General features: G+C 36.5%; 1 protein-coding gene across 3 annotated transcripts in view; it reads left to right on the plus strand.

The window, feature by feature from the left end:
• dmtf1 (cyclin D binding myb-like transcription factor 1) overlaps positions 1–23,272 on the plus strand; it is a 59,606-nt gene extending 36,334 nt beyond the window's left edge. For 2 of the 3 annotated variants that reach the window (XM_028815027.2, XM_051922485.1), the window contains 6 exons: positions 2,191–2,400; positions 6,880–6,965; positions 7,468–7,626; positions 9,816–10,175; positions 17,174–17,321; positions 17,564–23,272. In XM_028815027.2, coding sequence (XP_028670860.1) covers positions 2,191–2,400; positions 6,880–6,965; positions 7,468–7,626; positions 9,816–10,175; positions 17,174–17,321; positions 17,564–17,673 — 1,073 coding nt within the window. In that variant the 3' untranslated portion in view covers positions 17,674–23,272. The remainder of the gene's footprint in view (positions 1–2,190; positions 2,401–6,879; positions 6,966–7,467; positions 7,627–9,815; positions 10,176–17,173; positions 17,322–17,563) is intronic. The other variant, XM_028815035.2, reaches the window with a different exon arrangement.
• The last annotated feature ends 955 nt before the right edge of the window (positions 23,273–24,227 follow it).

Here is a 24,227-nt window from a genome sequence, read left to right on the forward strand (position 1 = left end):
ATCACTGTGAAATTCCCTAGTACATATCCTGTACAACTCTTACATATCACTCCCGACTTCCTCATACAATACCACAACTCCTCTCGAGGTATCCTATCATATGCTTTCTCCAGGTCCACAAAGACGTAATGCAACTCCTTCTGGCCTTCTCTATACTTCTCCATCAACACCCTCAGAGCAAACAACGCATATGTGGTGCTCTTTCCTGTCATGAAACCATACTGCTGCTCACTAATCATCACCTCCCTTCTTAACCTAGCTTCCACTACTCTTTCCCATAACTTTATGCTGTGGCTCATCAATTTTATCCCATTGTTGTTGCTACAGCTCTGCACATCCCCATTATTCTTAAAAATCTGTAGCAGTAAAATTCTTCTCCACTTCTCAGGTATCCTGTCACTTTCCAAGGTTCCATTAAACAATCTGGTTAAAAACTCCACTGCCATCTCTCCTAAACATCTCTGTGTGCTTCCACAGGTTTGTCATCTGGACCAATGGCCTTTCTATTCTTCATATTCTTCATAGCTGTTCTTACTTCCTCCTTGCTAATCCGTTGCACTTCCTGATTCACTATCATTATCGTGTCCAACCTCTCATACAACTCATCAGCCTTTTCTTTACCTTCGCCACCTCTCACTTCAACTTATGTGTTATCTCCTTGTACTCTTATCTATTTTCTGCATCTCTCAGACTATTTCACTTCTTCTTCGCCAACCTCTTCCTTTGTTTGCCCTCCTTCCCAATTCCACCACCAGGTTTCCTTTTCCTCCTTCCTCTGTCCAGATGTCACGCTAAGCATCCTTCTTTCAGTCACCCTTACTACTTCTGCTGTAGTTGCCCAGCTGTCTGGTAACTCTTCACTGCCACCCAGTGCCTGTCTTGCCTCCTCCCTGAACTCAACCTTGCAGTCTTCCTTTTTCAATTTCCACCATTTGATCCTTGACTCTGCCCTCAATCTCCTCCTCTTTATGATCTCCAACATCAACCTACAGACTACTATGCTGCCTAACTACACTTTCCCCTGCCACCACTTTGTAGTCTTCAGTCTCCTTCAGATTGACCCTCCTGCATAGGATATAAAACTACCTGTGCGCATCTTCCTTCACTCTTGTATGTCACCCTATGCCCCCCCCCCCCCTCTTAAAATACATATTCACCACAGCCATGTCTGTCCTTTTCACAAAATCCACTATGATCTGACTTACATCATTCCTCTCCTGATGCCATACCTACCAATCACCTCTTCATCCCCTCTGTTCCCTTCACCAACATGTCTATTGAAATCCGCTCCAATCACCACTCTCTGTCCTTTGGGTACAATGTCCATCACTTCATCCAACTCACTCCAGAAATCTTCTTTCTCTTTCATTGCACACACAACTTCCAGGGCATATCTACTAACAACATTCATCATCACACCTTAAATTTCCAGCTTCATAATCATCACTCTTGACATACTGTCCCTTAAGAATAACCACTACTCCATTTCTCTTCCTATTCATACCACGATAGAACAATTTGAATCCACCTCCGATCCACCTGGCCTTACTCCCCTTCCATTTAGTCTTTTGTATGCACAATATATCAACCTTCTTTCTGTCCATCACATCGGCTACCTCTCTCCCCTTACCAGTCATACTATCAAAATTTAAAGTTCCTATCCTTGGGTTCTACTCTCTTTACCTTCCTCCTCTTCCCCTGCCTCCAGACATGTCTCCCCCTCTTCTCCTTCTTCAGCCAACAGTAGCCCAATTTCAGCCAGCACCCTGTTGGCTAACAGTACTGGTGGCAGCCATTGTTAACCCGGGCCTCATCTTATCCGGTATGTAAATCTGTACTGTTGTCTGCATATTGATCTGGCAAAATTTTACACTGGATGCCTTTCATGATGTAACCCTCCCCATTTATCCGGGCTTGGGACCAGCATGAAAAAACACACTGGTTTGTGCATCCCCTGTGGCTGGGTTAAATGACTGTATTCCTGATTTCTTCTTATTTACATGTTTTCGGGTGAATTAACAAATCTGAAAATAAACAATCTACGTCATTCATGATTACTATATTTCTATAGTGTTTGCATAAAAAAACAGTCCTTAAACTAAGTATGCATCTCTTTTAAGGATGTTTTTCTAATGAATTGTCTAATAAAGAATAACTCGATTTAATACAAAGTTCTTCTTTATTCAATAGTGCTCCTTAAAGGTCTTCAAGATGTAGCTGAAAACCAACAGCCTGATATCAAATTTGGTCTGTGCCCAAGAACAGGTGGAACTTCTCCTCCAGCAGTTCAACAAGTTCAGATAAGAGTGGCTCGTCTGGAAGAAAGCAACAGTGTTTCTCCAAGTTCCATGACAGCTCTTCAAATTCCTGTACAAATTCCTGTCCAAATCACACATGTCTGTAAGTCAACTGTCTTAAATGATCACAAAAAATGTTATGAGGCACTCTTGATAAAATCACAAATTAATACAAAGTTAAATATCAATTAAATAAAACAAGATAGGTGCAAAAAAACAGTATTTTATTTTTCAGAATGATTTAAGTATATTTACTGTGCTGTATTTAATACATATCTTTGTATGCAGAATTATTTTGTTTTTCTTTCTCGAGCAGTTATTTCCAAATTTCATTAAATAACTCTGGAGACTTAAAATAATAATAATAGTGAGGGAGGTACTAGAGTAAAGAAAATACTTCAATCACTGTAATGTAATGGGTGGGTATTGAAACAGATTTCGTGGTTGGAAGGTAAGTGTGCTAACCATTATTTTACTATCACAATCGGCATGCTTCTGGTTTTTTCTAGCATTTTGAAATCGTAGCTCGGTTTCCCAGCTTTGCCTAGGTAGTACTGTTTCCAAACTTTTGCTGTAAATTTTAAGTTTGGGGAAAAAATTATTGTGTTTAAACTAAATATGATCCATGATGCCAATTTGTTATGAGATTTGAATCAGCTCTGCAGTTACAACCAATTGCTCCCACCTTGAGCCACCCCTTCCATCCCTTCAGAGCAAGGCCAACATTTTTAAGTCTGTATAAGCCCAATTTTGCACCAATACCTTAACCCTTTTGCAAGACACCCTAAGTAAGTAAAGTGTAACTTTAAGCTAAGCTCCAGTAATAACTAGGCATACACGATGTGGCATGAATAAAGTCAAGGGTAACGTAAGCAACTCTTTGTTTCATGATGAATGGAAATGTAAAGGATAGTCCTTGAGCTCGCATCATCTTCTTCTTACATACTTTACCTGTGTGGTGTTTTTTTTTTTTGTTTTTTTGTTTTTTTTTATAACTTTTTAAGTATTTCTTTGTCTGGCTGTGATAAAGCATTAAATAAACAGGTTTGGTTATATTATATATAACCATAGTAAATATTAACATTATTTACAAAAGAAATGGCTCCATTTTCCAGTGCTGTTAAGCTCAAACAATACTTTGACTTGTCATTAAAAAGCAATACAAGTAAGAAAGGTAAAAACTGTAACCAAATATCTTTTGTTTTCTGTACTACAACAACTGCTTTCTTGTAACAGAGACTTTTAGCAAAATACTTGGACTGTTAGAGGCCAGGACTTCATTTTACAACACATATTAACATTAGTTATGCATTCAATTCCATCTTAATTGAATTGAATTGAATTTTCTCCCTTCACATAGTTAGAACATTTAGACTCGTGGTCTAAATACCATACCTTGTAACGTGATCTGGGACTTTTTGTCTGGTAGACAATTCTAAGTCTTGTTTTGAACATAAATACTCCTCAGTATGGTGTGCTTGACCCTTTGCTCGTTTTTTCCCTTTTATTTCAGCTGTTTTACCATGTATGACACAAAACTGGCATGTTTTCTCATAATGCAACAAAATTGGTTATAATTATTATTATATAATAATGAGGCCATTTAAGGAGGAGGTTAAACTTCTTTCTGAAAGAGGTTAATAGTTTACATCACTGAGGAACTCTCTGTTCTCCTCAACATGGTAGAATGTCTCTGAAAGATGATCCAAGATCTGATCAGCCTTCAGGATTGACAAGAGAAGAGAATTTGCAGATGTGGAGTATATCATAATGGTGAATCAAATAGTGATACAGTACATGAGATAGAAGCAAGTATAAAGATTAGTTATGAGTCGGCTGAATCCATTCTTCTCCAATAATTAAACGCAAGCCTGGTCTGTGCGTGTTAGGTACTCAGAATATTGACTGCTGAAATTAGGCCTCATGGCATCCAATGTTCCAAAGAGAATTTCAGGATAATGATTTTATACTGTGAGAAATTCAAGAAACTCTTCAAAACTGGAGAGGAAACATTGATATATCAATATGAACCCAGAGTGTGTGTTTGTAATTTGAAATTTGAAAAGGCTATGTATTAAAATAAAAGATTATTTTGCAAGCGGGGATAGACATTGCAGTACTTAATCTCCAGTTTTATTATGAATTATGAATATATTGTATGTACTCTGAGAATAAGAAAGGAAGAATGAAGATGTACTTGCTGGGTTAGCCATGGAATGGAAATCCTGTGCTTTGCTCCTGCCATTTAATGAGCAATGTCGTGGTTCAAGACTATAGCAGACCCTTGAGGCCTAGATGTTACTGTTAATTGCTTCTGTGCATGATTATAAGTTATTCCAGCCTTTCTTAAAATAGAAAGTATTACATTGGAAGTAATTAGATACTCAGACCTTTAGAGTCTTATAAATTGACAATATGTTTTCTTCGGTTGAGCAATTTTAGTTAACAAAAGCCTGACCAAGCTTCCTAAACATTTATCAAATATCTATAGTTGAAACTATGTTGTCTAGTAATGATGAAAATAATAGGCAGCATTTTTTAATTCTACCAACATATTTCAAAGATTGTAACCCTAGATGATCTAAGGCAATTCTGGGTTTTGAATCTTCCAATTAAAATCTCATAACACATTGAACTCAACCATCGATAGATAGATAGATAATAAGATACACTCTTCAATAGTTTGTGAAAGCATAATGTCATTTAATTAAAAGTTGTGCATTGCACATGAGTATGGTGACAAGCATTATCTAAAATGTATCTGTGGAAAAATCCAAATTATCATTAAACAGGTAAGCAATAGATCCCTCTTCTGGCTAAGCAAACTTTCATTCAGTAAGTAAAGTCACGTTTCCACAGAGGGAATCATTCAGCTTCTGTTTCTTACAATCCAAATTAAAAGCACCCTTTGCTCCATACAGTCTACATTGGTGGATCTCAACCTGGGGGTTTACAGCCCATTGGGGCAGCTGCATGATATCTGAAAATAGTTTAGTAAGAATGGGAAAGAACTGCTTTTAATCCCCCAACAAGAAAAGAACAAGGAAGGTAAAAAGGAGGTGATATGCCTCACTGCCATGAAGAACTTTAGTGTTTTAGCACAATGGCAAAGATCTGAGAGTCTAATGTTAACAGCACTAGCAGCAAATATGATTTTATTAATAAATGTAAGTTTAAAAACAAACAACTTTTTCAAGACTGCAAAAGTACAAGAATGTAAATATCAAGGCTGGAAGTTCTCGCAAATTCTCATGGTACACTGGGGCACCTTGGAAGAATAAAGTTTATGAACCACTGGCCTACATGATGCAGATGAGTAACAAAAAAAAAAATACTCAGAAGTTTGAGGCTTTGGATATTAAATAGTGTGGCACCAAAGCCTAAATGACAAACTCAAGGCCAAGTTGTTGTCTCCTGAGTTACCCACACACCACACATGAAAGCTCAAGGGGAGAATGAAGCAGGTAATCGTGTCCAAAACCATTTTAGAATAGATACCCTAGCTGCTCAACAATGTAAGCGAACAGAATCATCATAAACCTCTGCGCACCATATGCTGTATTTTACAGTGTAAAAAGTATGCTTTCGATGAATATGACCCACCTCATGAAACACAATATTTATATACTATCTACATGCAGTAATAGATATCTTTATTCCTTTGTGTGTGCTATTTGTTTTATTTGAAGAAAATAACATTGTATACATTCAAGTCAAACTTATGCAACAAATGACTTCATAGTCAAACAAAAACAAAAGAAAAAAAATCACAAAGTTAAAAAAGAAAGCAGGAACAAAAAAAATACAAAACCTAATAAAACATAATTTAGCCCCTACCCAAATTGTGGTTTATTAAATATGTATTGTGTTTGTCCTGCGGTGGGTTGGCACCCTGCCCGGGATTGGTTCCTGCCTTGCGCCCTGTGTTGGCTGGGATTGGCTCCAGCAGACCCCCATGACCCTGTGTTCGGGTTCAGCGGGTTGGAGACTGGGTGGATGGATGCTCACAGAATCATATGCCTAAACACTATAGGTGTTCATATTATGAGCAAAATTTTCTAAATTTAATTTAATTCAGACACTAAGACTAAATATATGGAACAATTTCTACATCTGCTGTGACAGATCATTATCATAAATGATAACTATATATTGGGTTTCTTATCACACGTATTTTATCTAAAACATGATGGAAGTTTTGTTTTGAGTATCAGTTAATTAAATTCATTTATTTGGTGACTCTAGGAATATTTTAGATTTGATCTGTGTAAAATTAATTTCTAAATAACCGTAAAAAAACAATTTTGAATATCATATGGCATCCCCCAGCTCAGTGTCTTTCTGTGTTTTATTTTGGCAGTCTGGTGTAACTTTTCTTTGTCTGTGTATAAATTTTATTAATACTGCAGGTTTTCTTTCAATTTAACCTCATCTTTAAAATAGTTTTTTATTTTAACATGCAAGTAGTGTGTAACAGTCCTGGTGACAAAATCCGAAGCTTAGAATATGCAGAATTGTAAAAAATGTTTAATTTCCTCCAAAACAGAATAATATAAGCTTTTTTTTTCCCTCCAACAACTAGCTTCGTCAGATTCAAATCCAGGTGGTAATGATGCAGAAACAATAACATTAAATTCTGGAACCTTACAGGCATTTGAAATCCTTCCCGTAAGTATTTTTTTTATTTCAGTGTTTTTTTGTTTTTTTTTGTGTAGAAAACATATATATGTAGGGCATACCATTTCATAATATTTACTTAGCAGAGACATGGATTAGGTTTCAACTGTTGTAGTGTAATAGATATTTATAGTTCTAACTTTTTTTATTATATTTTATTATTTTTCATATAAAACTTTTTTAAATTTATCAATATCCTTACTTTACAATAGTGCATTAATAAACTTTTCTAGATTAAAGCCTTTGAAGGCAATAAATGTAATAAATACCAGTTATAATAATTATAACTATGATAATCCTATAATAAATAGCAGATACCAGTGATTATAATTCTAACTATGATAATACTACTGTACAATAAATAGTGGCATTTTTATAGTTGCTGATATGCTCACATTTTGTAGTCCTTATTAAATATTTTTTGTTTATTTAAATAAATTACATTTGTGTAAAATAAGTTTGTTTTAAAATAATATCTAAAATATTTTTTTAGTCATTTCACCTGCAACCTACTGGAACACCTGGCACTTATTTTATTCAAACTGGTTCAAATCAAGCGTTGCCCCTTACACTTTCAGGCAGTTCAACAGTTACACTTACTGCAGCTGCATCACCTTCCTCTCCTGAACAAATCATTGTACATGCTCTCTCGGTAAGTATTTATGTAATAATATACAGTATGCAATATGCATACTTTTTTTTTTCTTTTTTTGTGATTCATTTCTTTTGTAGCAGACAAAATTTTAACAGTATATAAATAAAACATATATGTATTTCAAGTCCAAACTGCTGAATCCAATCCCAAATTTGCAGTAAAGTATTTACAAAACTGAAATAAATTAATAACATGCTATTAACTTTTAAACAATTATTTTTTGTTGTGTATGTGTGTGTGTGTATATACAGAATGTATATATGTGTGTGTGTATATATATATATACAGGGAATATTCCATTACAACGAACTGCCAGGGACCTAATTATTTTGTTGTAATGAAAATTTCGTAGTTATGAGATTCTGCATATGTCACTATAGTGCTTTCTTTAACTTGCGTCTAGGCATTTGCAATCATTTCAGTAGCTTCTTTCGCGTTTATTTTAATCTTATCCTGTCTACAAGTTATGCTGTGAATGATGCCCAAATGCAATGGCTGAAGCACTGCTATGCAATTGGGTGGGAGGAATTCAACGCAAACATTATCTAATTGTGGAAGCATGTTGTGGGCAGCACAGTTATCAATCAGAAACCGAATCATCCTTTTCTTATTCTTCATATCGTAAGGTTTCTGAACTCTTTTGGGATCCCTCCACTCAACGGGAACAACATGCCGAAGTGCGTCCCGAAGCACGATTACCGCAAGATTGCTTGTCCGTTGCTGGGGCAGGGCAACAGCAGGCTCACAGCGGTGCAGTGAGGTGCCACAGAAGCAAATCCTAAAAGATCGGGATCACGCTATAAGTCCCTGTCTTGCACCCCAAAACACGAGGCTGTGTCTCAGTACTTTAGCCAAACCAGCTTTATTGAGCTTGAAACGGGAACAGCATGGTTATTTATTGTAGTGGGATCTGCCACTCTCCTATACACAGACGCAGCAGTCAGGCAAGGCTGTGGCCAAGTAATACTGTTCCCTGCATTTACAATGTACCTTGCATCACCCATCGAGATCTTTTTGTTTGCTTCGGTGAAGTGCTGCAGCAGAGCTGTGAGCCTGCTGTTGCCCCGGCAATGGATAAACAGTCTTCCAAAGACGTGGTGATCGCACTTCGGGATGCTCTTCGGTGTGCGTTCAGTTGGGGGAGGTCCCTCACATTTCCTTAAATGAGTGCCTCATTAATAGGAATGTTTCTTGAACGAGTATCACTGAACCACATAAAAACTGCTTTTTCGACGTCTTCAAATGCATCAGTTCGCATACGTTTGCAACCCGAGATTTTTCTTCTTTTTTTGCTTGGTCTTTCAAGAAAGTTGACAGTGTCAATAGTGAAATTCCAAATTCACCAGCAACGTCTTTTTTTCTTTTTGCCGGAATCAAGTGTTGCAAACAATTAAAGTTTTTTTTTTCCTAATATGAACTGTTATTGTTTTTTCGTGTCTGCCATTTCTATAGGAGGGTGACATTAAGTTAAATTCCAATGGATTTTTTCAAATGTTGACAGGCAATAAGCAAAAGGAATCACTGAAAACCACTGAAAACAAAAAAACAGTACGAGGAAAGTTCAAAGAAAGAAAAAAAAAGTTTACAATGTTTCTGTTTGGGGATCGTGACCACAGAACTAACTGCTCTGTGGATGATTCATTCAGGCATTTCAAGGTCACTACATTGTAATGAAAGTATCTGCTGAATGTATTTCATAGTAACGAGATTTCTATAGACTCGTGTCATATGGGAAAGCTGTCGGGGACCATAAAAATACTTCGTTGTAATGAAAATTTCGTTGTAAAGATATACGTTGTAGTGGAATTTTGCCTGTATAATATATGTATGTGAAAATGTGTGTGTGTGAGTGTGTATATATATATATATATAATAGTGTGCATGTATATACATGTATATATGTGTGAAAGTTACTATATAAATGAATTTACAGCATATAAATCAATATTAAACGTTAACACTTAAACAGCATAATTTTTCAATAAACATTGCATATAAAGAACATTTAGTGTAAAAATTAACTAAATGAATATTTCACATGCATTTTATCTTTATTAGTATATTGAATTTATGATCCACTCCTTTCAGATATTATTAATTATAAAACTCTTGATGAAGAGATGCAAAAATTAATATAAAGATCTTTTTATTTTCTAATGCCCCCTCCCTTCTCTCCACAATAATAGCCTGATCACTTGCTTACCTCAAGTGAAAATGTTACTGTCCAGATGCCTCATCCAAGTGTGATTATTCGAGCAGTTTCTTCAGATGATATAACATCCACTGTAAACCAGTCTGAACTAGCAGTTGAAGATACTGACTTGAATGAACCTCAGGAAACACTTCAAGTGGATTCTTTTAGCACTGATATTCATCAGGAGAAAACCAATGAAATCAAGGAAGGCCTTAATGCTGCAATTGGAATTGAAGAGCTTGGCAGCAGTAGATCAAACTATATTAACAATAACATTTCAGAAAGCAGTAATGTTGCAGAAAGCAGGGGCTTGGACCAGGAAGAAGACCAGACTGAAACTTACACAGCTGAGGTAATTCATTATTGATCCTGCTTAATACACTTCATGGTTGCAGAAAACCTGAGCATATTCCAAAAACATTGACCCCATGCATCAAGCTCAGGGTGAATTCAGAGTTGCAATTTAACTTAATATGCAAGTCCTTACGGCATTAGAGGGGAAATCAAATATCTGCAGAAAACCACACACAGACAAAGGGAATATGCTCAAATTACACACAGACGGTAACTAAGCCTGGATTCAAACCCAGGATTCTGTTGCTTCCCTGCTCTGTTTCTAACCAATGTCCCCTACCACCACAAAGTATAACAAATATATAAACTGTAAGTAACACACTCCTAAATAATGCTTTCTCCCTGTTATCTGCATAATTATCAACAAATTGCGCATTGTGAAATATCTTAACTTTACATAAGCATCTCTTTATCTTGTAAAGCATTGCATAGTCATCTGTGATAATTGCTAAAGTACGCAAAGGATATATCGGTAGCTCAAGGTAGCAGTCTGAGATTTTGTGAAAAACATTGGCTGTAAATGTCATGTTTAATACTTGTCAGACATTCAAATATTTGATAACTTTCTCTTTCAAATTGCCTGTTCTCATTCAAATACTCTTATACATGAACTTTGCAACAATTATAAATAAATATAAAATTATAAACCTCATATTAAGGACCTTGTATTTTGGATGGCTTACACCCTCCCTGGTAAATTAATTTTTATCTCAAGCCTATTGTTATTTAAAAAGAAACCAAAAAAAAACACATACCCCTTAACAACAACATTTATTTCTATGGTACTAGGGGGCTCCGCCCCCTGCTCGCTTCGCTCGCCAACCCCTGGCGTTGGGGCATGACAAAGAGTGAGATGTATGAATTAGATATAGAATAGTGTGCAGGTTTGGATGATGGCTATATAAATAAAAAATAGAGTGTTTGGCATAGAGTAATGTTTTATTGGAATATTTCTTTGTATACAACATTAGTAGTAAAGATGGTGTCTTGTCTTTGAATGAGTCTTCCTTGGCATGGATCATTTATAACTTTAACGTCAGATGAACGTCGAACACGTGAGAAGGCAACATAAAGTTGTCCATGTCCAAAAACGGGTTCAGAGAGGTAGATGCTAACCTTGTCCATGGCTTGTCCTTGTGATTTGTTGATGGTCATGGCAAATGCAGGTTTAATGGGGAACTGTCGGCGTTTCAATGTAAAAGGTAAATCCAGGTCAGAACTCGTAAGGTCAATTCTAGGAATGAGAACAGTATTGTTAGCATGTGATTCTGTAAGAACTGTTGCTTGAATAACACCATTTTTTAAGGGTAAGGTTGTGTTGTGGTCATCCGTCTGGGTTAATAGTGTTCAAATATTCTAAGGGGAAATTCAGATGTTCATTGTTGTCATCAGAGTCAACTTTGTCAGAGCTTAGAAAGAGCCGTGTCTCTCCAGGAAGTAATGAAATGACCTGGTTATTAATGTGATTAACATTAATATTTTTTGGACATAATATAGTGCGTTTTGTTAACCACATATGCGAAAGCAGTATGGGCCATTGCCTTTTGGTGGCCTGATATGTACTCCGGTAGATGCAAAAGCAAATGAACTATTGTAGGATCTAATGCAGTTCATAAAGTTTTTACTTTCAGGCACATCGTTAGTTAGAAGCTTCTGTAGATATTCAGGATATGAATGTAAAGGAGGCAGTCTAATTTGCCCCTTTTGACAACAACGTGTGAATTCATTATTTGTATTGCCAGTTGTTTCTTCTGGGAAGTTAAGTGAATGACAATGATTGCAAATGACATTCATTAATCCCAATGAATTTTCCTCAATAGTGGACTCATTATTGAAGGCGTTGTCTGGCGTTGATGTCCGCGACGGGCATGTTTTGCTTGTGGCGTTTGAGTGCCGCGTTGTTGCATGTCCATTATTTGTGACGCGCTATTTTGTAGTTTTAATTGATTCGCCTCCACTTTGCCAAAAGTCCGTTTCAGTCTACGTCGTGCATTGTTTGTATCGAGCCTTGTCCGTTTTTGTATGTCGGTCAGTTGAGCTTTCTGCTTTTGGAGTCTTGCTTGCTTGTTTTCTGGCAGGTCATATGCGCGTTGTACACGTCTTTGTTCATTTTTTCTGTCTATTCGCTCCCTTTTTTGAATGTCTGAGTCGCGAGCTCTTTCTTTTGAAATCGTGCTTGTTTCGATGCAGCACTTTGAGAAGCGCGCTGTATGCGTCTACGTTCATTGTGTCTGTCCATTTGGGCACGTCTCTGTAACGGGGTTACTTGAGCTTTGCGTTTTTTGATCCGAGACATTTTTTCTCCCGGAGTTTCCGAAGCGCGTTGTATGCGCCCCCGTGTATTTTGTTGTTTCATTCGTGTTCGTGTGTTTGGTCCCGTTATCCGATCCGAATCGTTTTGTACACGTGACCGTGTATTCATGACTTGTTTGTTCCTCAGCGTGCGAAATATGGTTAAGTAATAAGGAGGATCGCACTCACTGTTAATATGGAGCCTTTTCTGCAGTTGAACGGTTAATAGTGCTTTATTGTAAGGAGATCCACCTATGCTGCCTAGTGTGAAGGTGTTGAGATGGCGTATGTTTAATATGGACGTTTCCTTTAGATATGTGGCTTTGGGTGTCACTTCTTATTGATGTGGGGGGGGGGGGGGGGGGGGGGGGGGTGAGTGGCTGAGGATTGTTGTTGCGCGAGCGTCTTCTTTCTTTTTGTGTTCCAGGGGCTTGTTGAATCCCCCTCTTTGTGTGTCCCGTCCGTTGCTTGTATGGTGTGTGGGGTGGTTTTGTTTTCTTGTTTTTTTTGTGTTCCATGGGCTTGTTAAATCCCCCTCTTGGTGTGTGTCCCGTCCGGTGCCTGGGGGGGGGGGGGGGGAGTGGGTGCCTTGCTGTTGTGCGCGAGCGTCTTCTTTTTTTTTGTGTGCTAGTTTTGTGTGCAATGGGTTTCGTGCTTTGCCTGCGTTTGACTACTTTTTTCTGTGCCTTTTCCTTTTTTCTGTGCTCGCGCCGCCTCATTTCTTTGACTCCTTTTTCCTGTGCTCACTCCTTTTTTCTGTGGTCTTGTCCGCCTCTCGCGGCCCCTCATCCGCTTCTCGCGGGCCCTCATTTCTTGGGCCGCCTGCGCAGTACGTCTTTTTGCGGCTACGGCCCATGGCCGGATGTCCCTGCGTCCATCCGGTTTAGCATTCTCGGTTAGTAATATGGATATTTTCATACACAGGATGTAGCTCAAAGTGCTTTACAGAATGGAAAAGTAAAAGTTGCAAGAAAAGAAAAAACAAATTAAAATTACATAAGAATAATAATAATGAATAATTTTTTTTAAATCTATACACACATAAAATAAATATTCAATTAGTAAAAAGTTACAATTCTTATATATAGTATCATATTCTAAGTCTCTAAACAATACCATGGTAAGGTCAAATGACCCGGAGGACAGAAGAAAAAAACACATAAGCTGGAGAAAAAGGCAAAATCTGCAGTAGTCCCAAGGTCAAAAATACCGTCTAGCCCCCAGTGGGCATTCTGCCTAGCATAAGTCATTTCTTATTGGTTTTATGCTTCATCCTAGACAATTTGGTGCAGTGAGTCTCGTGGACAAGCCAGTGCACTCCACCTTCCTCCTTTAAGCATCACAGGTGGCTGCACAGTGCATTGATTAGGTGGTGGTGACGATGTAAAAGTAGAGATTAGTAATGATTGAAAATCTATGAAGAATATGATAATTCTGTGCATGAATAGTCAATTAGGAGTACAATTAAAATGTAAGTATAAAAAAGAATTTAAAAAAGTGATTTTTAGAAGTTTATTTGTAGTGTTCCATAGTGTTAGCCTCAAAACAAACATCAGAGGATAAAAGTTGGGAGGCATTACAGGAGGAAAGAAGTACTTAGTGTGATATGGACGCTGTATAGTGCCCAACCCGGCACAGACTGACAGAGAGGCACATGTAAAATCCAACAAGACTTTTATTTTTCTTCACCTGTGGGGCACGTCTTCCCCGTGAACTCCACAGGCAATGCACAGTCCCAAAAGCCCTTAACTCCAATGTCCACAACACTCCCGTTTGGCACCACCACTCCTCCTTGGCAACCTTGTCCTCTTCCTCCCGATTCTGGCTCCTGAGTGGTGGTTGCTGGCCCTTTTTATAGCCCACCTGGAATTGCTCCAGGTGCTTGATCACCTGTTTCTAATTGCACTTCCGGGCGGGGCTGTATAGTTGTCATGGCTGGCTCATTTACCCATGCAGCACCCCCTGGTGGCCACCCCAGATCCCAACAGGGCTGTGGAGAACTCCATCTCCCATGGAGCCCTGCGGGAAACTGAGGCACCATTGTCCACCAGGAAGGCTGCCACCAAGCGTCCCGGGGGAGGTACAGAGGAGCCCATAGTTGCTCCACCCGGAACATATGTAGAAGGGGTGTCCCTGCCAGGCATGGGACCTAGCCGCCCGCCACATTAGATTATAAAAATTTAGACAACAAATAATGTTATATAAGCAAAATCCTAAGACATAAGCAATCTGCAGCATGTAGAAGTTTGCATCACAGGTAAATTAATGGAAGCAACTATTTTGGAAAAGGTCAAGTAGCAAATGAATAGAACAGCAGCATTATTGAACAGTTAACAGGGACTCAGAATTGGGGGGAATGTGCTAGAATTGTATGAGGGTGAGGGGAACCTTTTCACAATTAAGTGATGGCAAAAGATGTGTCCTTTTACGCTAGGGCTTATGCTTTTTTTCTATAGATATAAACAATTTAGACAAAAATATAATCAATTAGCTGGTTAAGGTTGCAGGTAACACCAAACTAGGTATAAGGACATGTAATGCAGATAAAGTTTCATGTAAGTAAATCTAAAGTATTACATGTAGAAAATAAAAATGTTAGTTTTGAAATGACAGTGGGATGTCTGAAACTTGAAAGTTCCCCATATGAAAAGGACTTGGTAGTCATAGTGGACTTATCACTGTCAACAGCCTTAGAGTGTATAGAAGCAGTCAGAAAAGCTAATATTAACATTTGTAACAAAGGCGCTATATAGGCACCCGACCCGACACAGATGGACACCGAGACACGTATAAAACGTGCAATACTTTTATTTTTCTTCACCCGTGGGCGCACGTCTTCCCCGTGACCCACAGGCAGTACACAGTCCCAAAGCACTTCTACAACACAACACCAACAGTTTCTCCCTTTTTCCACCACTCCTCCTCAAGCTTCGTCTCCTTCCTCCCAACTCTCGCTCCTCGAGTGGTGGTGGTTGGCCCTTTTTATATCCCACCTGGAAGCGTTCCAGGTGCTTGACCACCTGATCCTAATTGCCCTTCCGGGTGGGGCTGAAAATATGTCCAACTGGGCTGCTGACTCCCTGCAGCTCCCCCTAGCGGCCATCCGAGCCCCCAACCAGACTGTGGAGGACTCCATCTCCCATGGAGCCATGCGCTTGGTTGGGGAGTCATCGTCCGCCAGGGAGGCTGCCACCAAGCGTCCCGGGGGAGGTATTGAACTGTCCATGGCTGCTTCCCCGGAACAGATACAGCAGGGGCATCCCTGCCGGGCACGGGACCCGGCTGTCCATTACACATTAGATACGTTAGGTTATACAGTATATCACAATGTGTGGAATACAAGTCAAACTTGGCTATGCCTATGTTATATAACACACTAGTAAGGTCAGATCTGGAGTACTGTGTTCAGTTTTGGTCTCCATATTTCAAAAAAGACATAACAGCACTAAAGAATGTCCAGAGAAGAGCAACTAGGCTGATTACGGGACTAAGAGATAAAAAGTACAAAGGAGAGATGAAGGAGCTAAAGTGTTTCAATTTAAGCAAATAGAGAGCAAGATGTGACATGATTGAAGTGTTTTAAATTATGGAAGGAATCAGTACAGTAGGTCCATGCTGTTAACTTTAAAATAAACAACAGGTACGCATAAAACACAGCTGGAAACTTTTTCAGGTAGATTTTGCACAAATATTGGAAAGTTTTTCTTCAAGAGGAGACACATGGAACCCATTGCTTGAAAGTGGGACTTTCAGGACCTTCAGATCTTGACTGGATGTTATTTTCGGTAATCGAGGTGAATAGGATGAATGAGGTGGTTGGGCTGAATGGCCTGTTCTTATCACAGTTGTTCTAATATTCTTAGCTTTTAATGCTTGTTTAACTTGAAATGTGCAAGTAGCTGTAAAGACATGGGGGGCATATCGTCATCATCATCAGAACAGGATTCTCTCTTTTACAACAGAAAAATGGGGAAGTTTCTTGGCTGTCATTGAGTTTTTTTTTTTTTAGCTGTGCATACAGTAGGTCACTTGGTTCTGCGAGGATTTCCGAAGACAAATATGGTTTTATAATTTTCAACAAGACAGGACCAGATGCAGGATATTGCAGCTTCCCCTTTTATTATATCAATCAATAATTGTTTTTAACATTTGCCTAATAAGTGATTCAACTCCATAAATACCCCTTTTCAGACTGTAATCAGTAATTATTTCAACTTCTTGGCCTCTAAATCTGAATGTTTTAACATTTCCAAAGACTTTATTTTGCAGGTCCTATATCTTATATCCTCAGTACCAGCTAAAATAAATGTATGTATGTGTGTGTGTGTGTAAAGGCAAGTATAAATATTGAAATATAGCAAACAATTGTATATATGTGTACACAACCATTTAAACCATAAATCACAGTGTTACACTAATCATTGATTAGCTGACATATTTATTGATCATCAAAAACTAAAAATTAAAATCTACTTTTTAAAAGGTGTGGTTGGATTTTTCTAATGGCATGGGTCATTGTAAACTTATATCAATGTAAAGTTATTCATTCAATACTGTTTATCAATTCAGAAAAAATGGTAAAGTAAAATATCAAAAGTTTTTATATGTGCCTAAGTGTTTCCTGCCCGATTTAAATTGTGAAGAGGTTGCCAACATAATAAGTAGATGTGCTTTTGTTTCCTGTCTTTATTTATCTTGCATTAGACATTGAGGTCATCGGCCATGGAAGAGTCAGATGGAGATCCCAGAGTTGGGGAAGGAACCGTACTAATTGTCTCATCACCCAGTGGATATATACAGACAACAGATGATCTTGATCATGATGCTGTTTTACCTCTGACAACACTAACAGGTATCACTGCAGAGCCATGAATTATAATGACTCTTTTAGACTTACAACTTAGTGTTATTACTTAAGTTAAAACATAAAAACTTTTGTTTATTATTTGGAATAAATTGTTTTAGAAAAAGCTAATTGTGTTACAAAAGTACATCAGTACAGTTGTAACTGGCAAGGTTTCCTTCTTTTCATAGTGAATTTTAACTGTATTATAGTAGTTGCAATTTGAAAAAACAATTGTTCTTCATTTTCAGATCCCATATTAGAACATCAGGGAGATGGTTCAGACATTATTAGTTCATCGCTGGACAGCCCTGATCCAGAAGATACAAAAGATATTGAACACTTAGTTGACTGCCATTGACTTTGGTCTTGTTCTCTCTACACTTGTTAAGTCTATGTGATATGATTTCTTTGTGACCAATTTAGCAACAGTATTAAAGGTTGGGGTTAATCACTGTTTACACTAAGTCATACTGTACAGCAAGCACATGCTTAATTCTTTGTCATTTCGCCACATATGTTTCTGACAAATGAATAATTCCAAAATTTTCTAATTATAGGTTATACTACTGTAAGCCAGACATTAGTTAATAAAATACCAACTGAGGACAAGACATGCACATTTATTTTATTTTTTTTTTTAAAAGTACACAGGTAAATTTGTTTACATATATAATATAAATCCAAAGATTGTCTAATGAGACTATTTTTTCTTAATGTTGTTACACAATCTTTAGAGAATTCATGTACACACTAAGCAAAGATGTGAAGATATATGCTCATTTACGTTTTTATTTATTTAAAAAATTCATGTTTATATTGCTTTAATATTTCTACCTAACAAGCACATCGTTGCCCTGATTACGTTTTTTTCAGTCAATTCTCTTATTATTTTATGAAAGGAATAGACACTATTTCTCACAGTGCTACATCAGTAGTGCCTATGATGTATCCAATAATATAGACCTTTGGAGCTGCTGTAAAACTATCCACAAGTGGGGGAGGATAAAGGATGTGATCTGACATTTTTAAACAGCCACACATTAAGCATTTCTTATAAAACCTATGATACTGAGTGCTGGGATCATGTTATGTTCTGCTTTCATTAATGTAAATATTTTTACTAGAACAGAATGAGTATGCACAATAAAGCAATAGCCAGGCAGTTCTGTCCATTGAAGGTCCTTATTACTTAAGCACTGTGACATGTACTTAAACATAATTTAGAGATTTTAGGTGAATTTACAAGTGCTCTAAATTGTTTCAGAATACTAAAAGTCTTGTTTTTTTTTAATTTAAAAGTTCCAAAGTTGTTTACATTGACATGATTAACTTCCTGCACTCATTTAAGTAATAGATGTTTTTATTTATTGTATTTTTTTTTGGTTGCAACTGACAAAATTAGTGCCTGTTTAGTATATGGTAATGACTGTCAGTTCACTTCAGAGAAAATTAATAATATTCATGTGCTAGAATTAAATTTTGCAGTATTGTTTTACTGAACCTTTTTTTTTTTTTTCTCCTTTCGTACTTTTTTTTTGAGTAAAAAAATACTTTACACTTAATGAAGCATGAGTAAGTTAAACCAATTACTTTTTAAAGCTTCTCATCATGATTTCTTTTTACAAAAACTGAGGGAGTGATAGCCAAAAGGGGAATTTATGCATTAGCAACTGCATGATTCTTTGTAATAGTCCTCCATTATAGAATCATCGCTAGCTACAATTTGGGGGAGAATGCAGTCAATACAATATCACAGTGTGTTCATAAATTCTAATATAATCATCTTCACCGGTCAATCCTGCACAAATCATTTATTACACGTTTGCTGTCAGTTGAAAGAACATGCCGATTGTGCTGTGCTGTATATCAAATAGTTATTTAAAATCATGTTCTTCATGAAGTATGCTTTACAGTACAGGATGTACTTATTACATGACAATCCAACTAGAGCAAATTGTGTTTCTCCACCCAGTGGTGAAATTTTAACAACCTAAATTGCAGACATTATGTCAAAAACCATCAAATAAGGTTACAAAATAGTGTACTTTAAAGTTGTAGCAAGTAACTAATGCTGCAGACAGACATTTATTGTTTATTTTATTTAACTGCTTTGTTAAAAATTTTCTGATGGTAACTTTTTGGAAAGTTGCTATTATGAAAGTGATTGATAAATAAAGCAAAGAGTCTATCCATGGTATTTACCTACTGCATGTATGAATCAGTTAGGGAGATCACAATGAATCTTGCCGTTAAGAAGAGTGTGTTGTTACACCATAACCTTAAAATTTATTATTTCAGAAATAATCAATAGGAAATGCTCTTTTAACTATCCCAGACATGAAAAACCCCTAGTATGTGTGTGTATGTATGTTTGTATGTATTATAATATATATTTTAATACCTACATACATACAGGGGTGAGTAAAAGCAGGTTTTCAGTAGTGGGTACGTGAGGTTGACAATTTGAGCACTTACGAGATTATAGCTAAGTGTAATGTGTCATTACGACATTCTTTTGACTTAATAAAGCTATTGAGTTAATAAAGCTGTTACATAATAATCATAATCTGCATGTCTTTTTCCATATGAACAACAGTAAACCTACTTTTGCACACCCCTGTATACATACATATATCGACTCAAGTATGCCAATATAAGTGGAGAGTAATTTTACTGTTTCAGCTTAATTACTATAATTGCCATTTTCATGGGGAACAACTAAAAAGAGAGCATTTGCAAATTGAATTATTTACTTAGTTGTCTAACGCCGAGCGGCACAGTGGTAATGCTGCTGCCTTGCACTAAGGAGTTCTGGGTTCACATCCCAGGTCCGGAGTTTGCGTGTTCTCCTCATGTTTCCTCCAGGTGCTTTGGTTCCTTCCACAGTCCAAAGACATGCACGTTAAGTGAATTAGTGGCGCTAAATTGGCCCTGGTGTGAGTTTGGTCACTCTGTGAAGGATTATGTCTGCTGGGATTGCCCACCCTTTTAGGATTAAGCAAGCTTAGAAAATGGTATGGTATGTCTACCATCTTAGCCATCACAGTCTATTTATTGCAAGGGTGGAACATCCTGGTTCTTTAGACTGACTGTGACTCTAAACTAATTTAAATTTAATTAGAAACCATGAATTTTTTTGTTTATTGCATATCACATTTAGATAACTGATTCGTGTCTGTGCTGTCATTCTGTTCTTTTTTTCAAAATATTCTATTAAAAGAAGTTACTTATTAATGTGCAATCAAGGTGAAAATGAGACCCATTAATTTCATAAGCAACTGAATTAAAATCAAGCAGAGGTTAATAAAATGGAGTCCTTTTGTACTGAAAAGTAACAGCAGCATTACACATCTTGCTGACTTTCAAAGAGAAGTAAAAGTCACATTGTTATTAATTTCTGAGCCAGTAGATGGAGAAGTAGAGCAAGACATTTTATTAAAGAGCTAAAATAGTAAGAACTGATTGGTACAAAAGCCTCCTGTATCAGCTACAGTTAACTAAGATTGTCCAGTCACGCTCAACCCTGCTCTGTTGTAAATTTGCAGCTTATCTCACTCTACTGTAGTTGTAATTTGTAGTTTTTAAGAAACATACATACATACAGATGGTTGTATATATTTTTAAATTAGCTTGTATTCACTTTGTTCAGCATTCCTGTGACATTTTCTCTATAGGTAGAGTCACCAAAATCCTTGTCTCCAGGCTGGGTGAAGAATTAGTTTCAGTTACTTTAACTAGGACAAGTATTCCATATATGATGATCAACATAATTGAAAACTTAACAAATATATATTATTTTATTGTAATATCTTTTCTACCAGATAGCATCCACTTTGATCTTGCTATTATGTGAAGGTATTTGGGAAATGGGCTTTATACTTTGTAGTAATCTCTCTTTGTACTTGAATACTAAGTGTAATGCATTGTGTTTTTACATGTGAGATAGATAGATACAGCTTGTTTATATACTAACAAATAACATTCAGATCACAGTCTTTGGCAGCAAAAAAGCAGGGTCGTCACGCATATTTTTATAGGAGTTTGTCAGAAAATATTTACTTTTTCCTCATTTGTCAATTTTTTTTTTTTTTTTTTTTTTACTTGAAGACATTCGTGTCAGTTAAATGGCATTATATGAGTTATCAGTGAATGACACACTGGTTAGCACTATTATCTCTTAGCTCCAAAATCCTCTCTTCAATAACTAACTGATTTGTTTTTTGTTTCCCCCACTTTGTCTGTGTAAGATTTCTCTGCATTTCTTAGTTTCCTCCCCTTCAAAAAATCACTGGTTAACTAGCAACTTTACAACTGACCAGGACGTAGAGGCCATGTAGTAGCCTCCTGTCTAATGTTAGTTTGTGCTGGATGAGGTGCCAGTTCTCCCACTACCACAACCCTGAACTGGAATAACTGATGGAAAGTGATTGGTTTTACTCAGGCAAATAGCTCCTTGCTTTTTGTAGCATGTTACTCTGCTACAGGATGGCACCACATAGTGGCATCATTCAGTGGAAACTGTGTGTTAAAAGTGTCGAGTGTAAACCCATATTTAGGATGTCACTTTTCATTTAAGCAGCTGTGTGTTAGACCGTTGCCGTAAGACATCTGTATTGTTGTACTGCTCTCCCTGGATTGTCCATTTTTTCACTTCCAAAATTTCTCTCTGCATTTCAAGCAATGAACAGGCCATCATGTCACATTTTCTTCTTGTAAATTGGCCAGATGTTTAAGTAATAGTAAGAAAAGGAGAAACACAGAAGAACTATATACAGTATAACTAGTGACGTTTGTATGGAAAACAAATGGCAATCTGAGTTCACTGTCTTTTTCAGTTCATTACATCTGAAAGAACATGAAATGTTTATTTGAACAAATCACATTTACTCTCTTAAAAAAAAAAAAAGATAAACATGCACCCGAAGATCATTTTAGTTTCACATGAGAAGTGTAAACGCTTAAAAACTAAAAGCATACCTGATCGATTGATTCAAGAAATGCTATTTCTCTCCCACCACCACCTGCAGAGACACCATTTGTATTGTAATGCAATAAATTCAGTAATGTAGGATAATACAGATATGGTGCCAATACCTGTCCCTTGTGGCCGATAAAAATGTGAGTCACTTTTTATTATGCTGATTTGGCCCCCAGTGCTACTTACTCCTAAAGGTCACTCTTTCATATCGACAAAATACGAGTGTGAGAGGGCTAGTACCGAGCCCGAGCCATTGTATGTTGGAGAAGAGTCTGATTTTTTTTATTTTTTTTTATTAAGTGTTGGTCTTCTACTATCTAACACACAATAACTGCTTCATTTTGTAAGCATTAGATTTTTTGAACTGAACGTTTAATAACAAATTACAAAAATCAAATGAAGATAGCAGGTGGGAAAAATGCTGAAGTATGTTTCAAAGAGAGAGGTCTTAAATATACTTGTTATTATTTGTCTCTAATGGAACGGAAACTCCTAAACATACTTTTGTTTTTCTTGATGTATTATCAATATTAGTTTGAGAAATGAAACGCATTTTAAAAGCACAGGATGTTAATTGTTTGTTGACCCAGATGTATTTTAAATGAAATGAGTGCTCTCAGGAGTTTTGTACAGAGATTAATGTTGTTTTAATTATATTTTCTTTCCACCTTTGTTCTTTTTTTAATGCTAGATACTACAATTGAAAGTAACTGTATGAAAATGCTGATTCTTGTGTTACATATGAACATATTTAATACATTTTCAGGGTATCAGATCTTGCACTCATCCTGTACCTTTTTTTACAGGAATTTGTTTTTTTTCCAGCTGCTTCCAAAATGTATATTTACAGCCTAAACATGTATTTAATTTATATAGTAAAATGTTTTAGGTCTACATTGTGTTTTATTTATTTATCAAGTAAAACTTTGCATACATTTTTGTTGATGTTTTTAATACTTAATAAACACTTTTTTTTGTATATGGTGTTCATGGCTGGTGTATGAGATTTTCTAAGTATTCCACCACATAGTGTTAAACATTAATTCAGATTTCTGTTATTTTCTCTAAATGTAGATGTAGATAGATGTTAAAAAATATGTACATTTTTATTCCTATTACAAAAATCTTTAAAAGTGAGGCACAGCTCAGGGGTCTGGGTTCAATGCAAAATTCTGGTAAGCTTTGTGGAATGGCCAATTTTACCATATGTTTTTGGGAGGTTCCAACCCAGTGTATTACATTAATATTGATGACTGTCCACTAATGAATAACATTAAAAGTTTATGTTTAATTCAGAAATAGTTATGTAACTTAACAGAGATTTTATATTCTACGTTAGCACCGTTTTACACTGTGTAACACTAATCAAATAGCAGGCTGGATTGTTTTAAATGACAGACACCTTTGCTCAGGGAGGCTTACAACACTGGTATAGAAATGCTTATTTTTCTTATATTAAATATCTTCATATGCATATTTCAAAATAAAGATAACATTTACATTTATAAAAACAATCTGTTTGCCATGAAAACAAATATATGTGGCTAAGTCTCAAGTATTCTAATCATTATTTATTCATAATCAAGTACTTCCAGACAGTCCTTTTTTTATTAAAGACAGCAATTGGTACCTTGTGGCTTAAACAAAATAGTCTTTTTATGGTTTAGAAAACCTGCAAAATACATTAATACTGTGAGAAAAGCCTTCTTCTAATTGCATTTTTTTAAAGGAATCAAAAAGTATTTTGTACATTTAAAAAAAAAACAAAAAAAAACATTGTGATAACAGGATAAAAGCAGTGTAAAGGATATGATTCTACTTGCATGCATGCTTAAAGTAGTTTTATATTAACATGCACTAGGGAAATGAAACAAACACACAAATTTAACATGGGTGAAAAATTCAAACTCCAAACAGGAAATTCATGACCTGAA

Source organism: Erpetoichthys calabaricus, chromosome 1 (genome assembly GCF_900747795.2).
Source record: "Erpetoichthys calabaricus chromosome 1, fErpCal1.3, whole genome shotgun sequence".
In the NCBI taxonomy this organism is placed as follows: domain Eukaryota; kingdom Metazoa; phylum Chordata; class Cladistia; order Polypteriformes; family Polypteridae; genus Erpetoichthys; species Erpetoichthys calabaricus.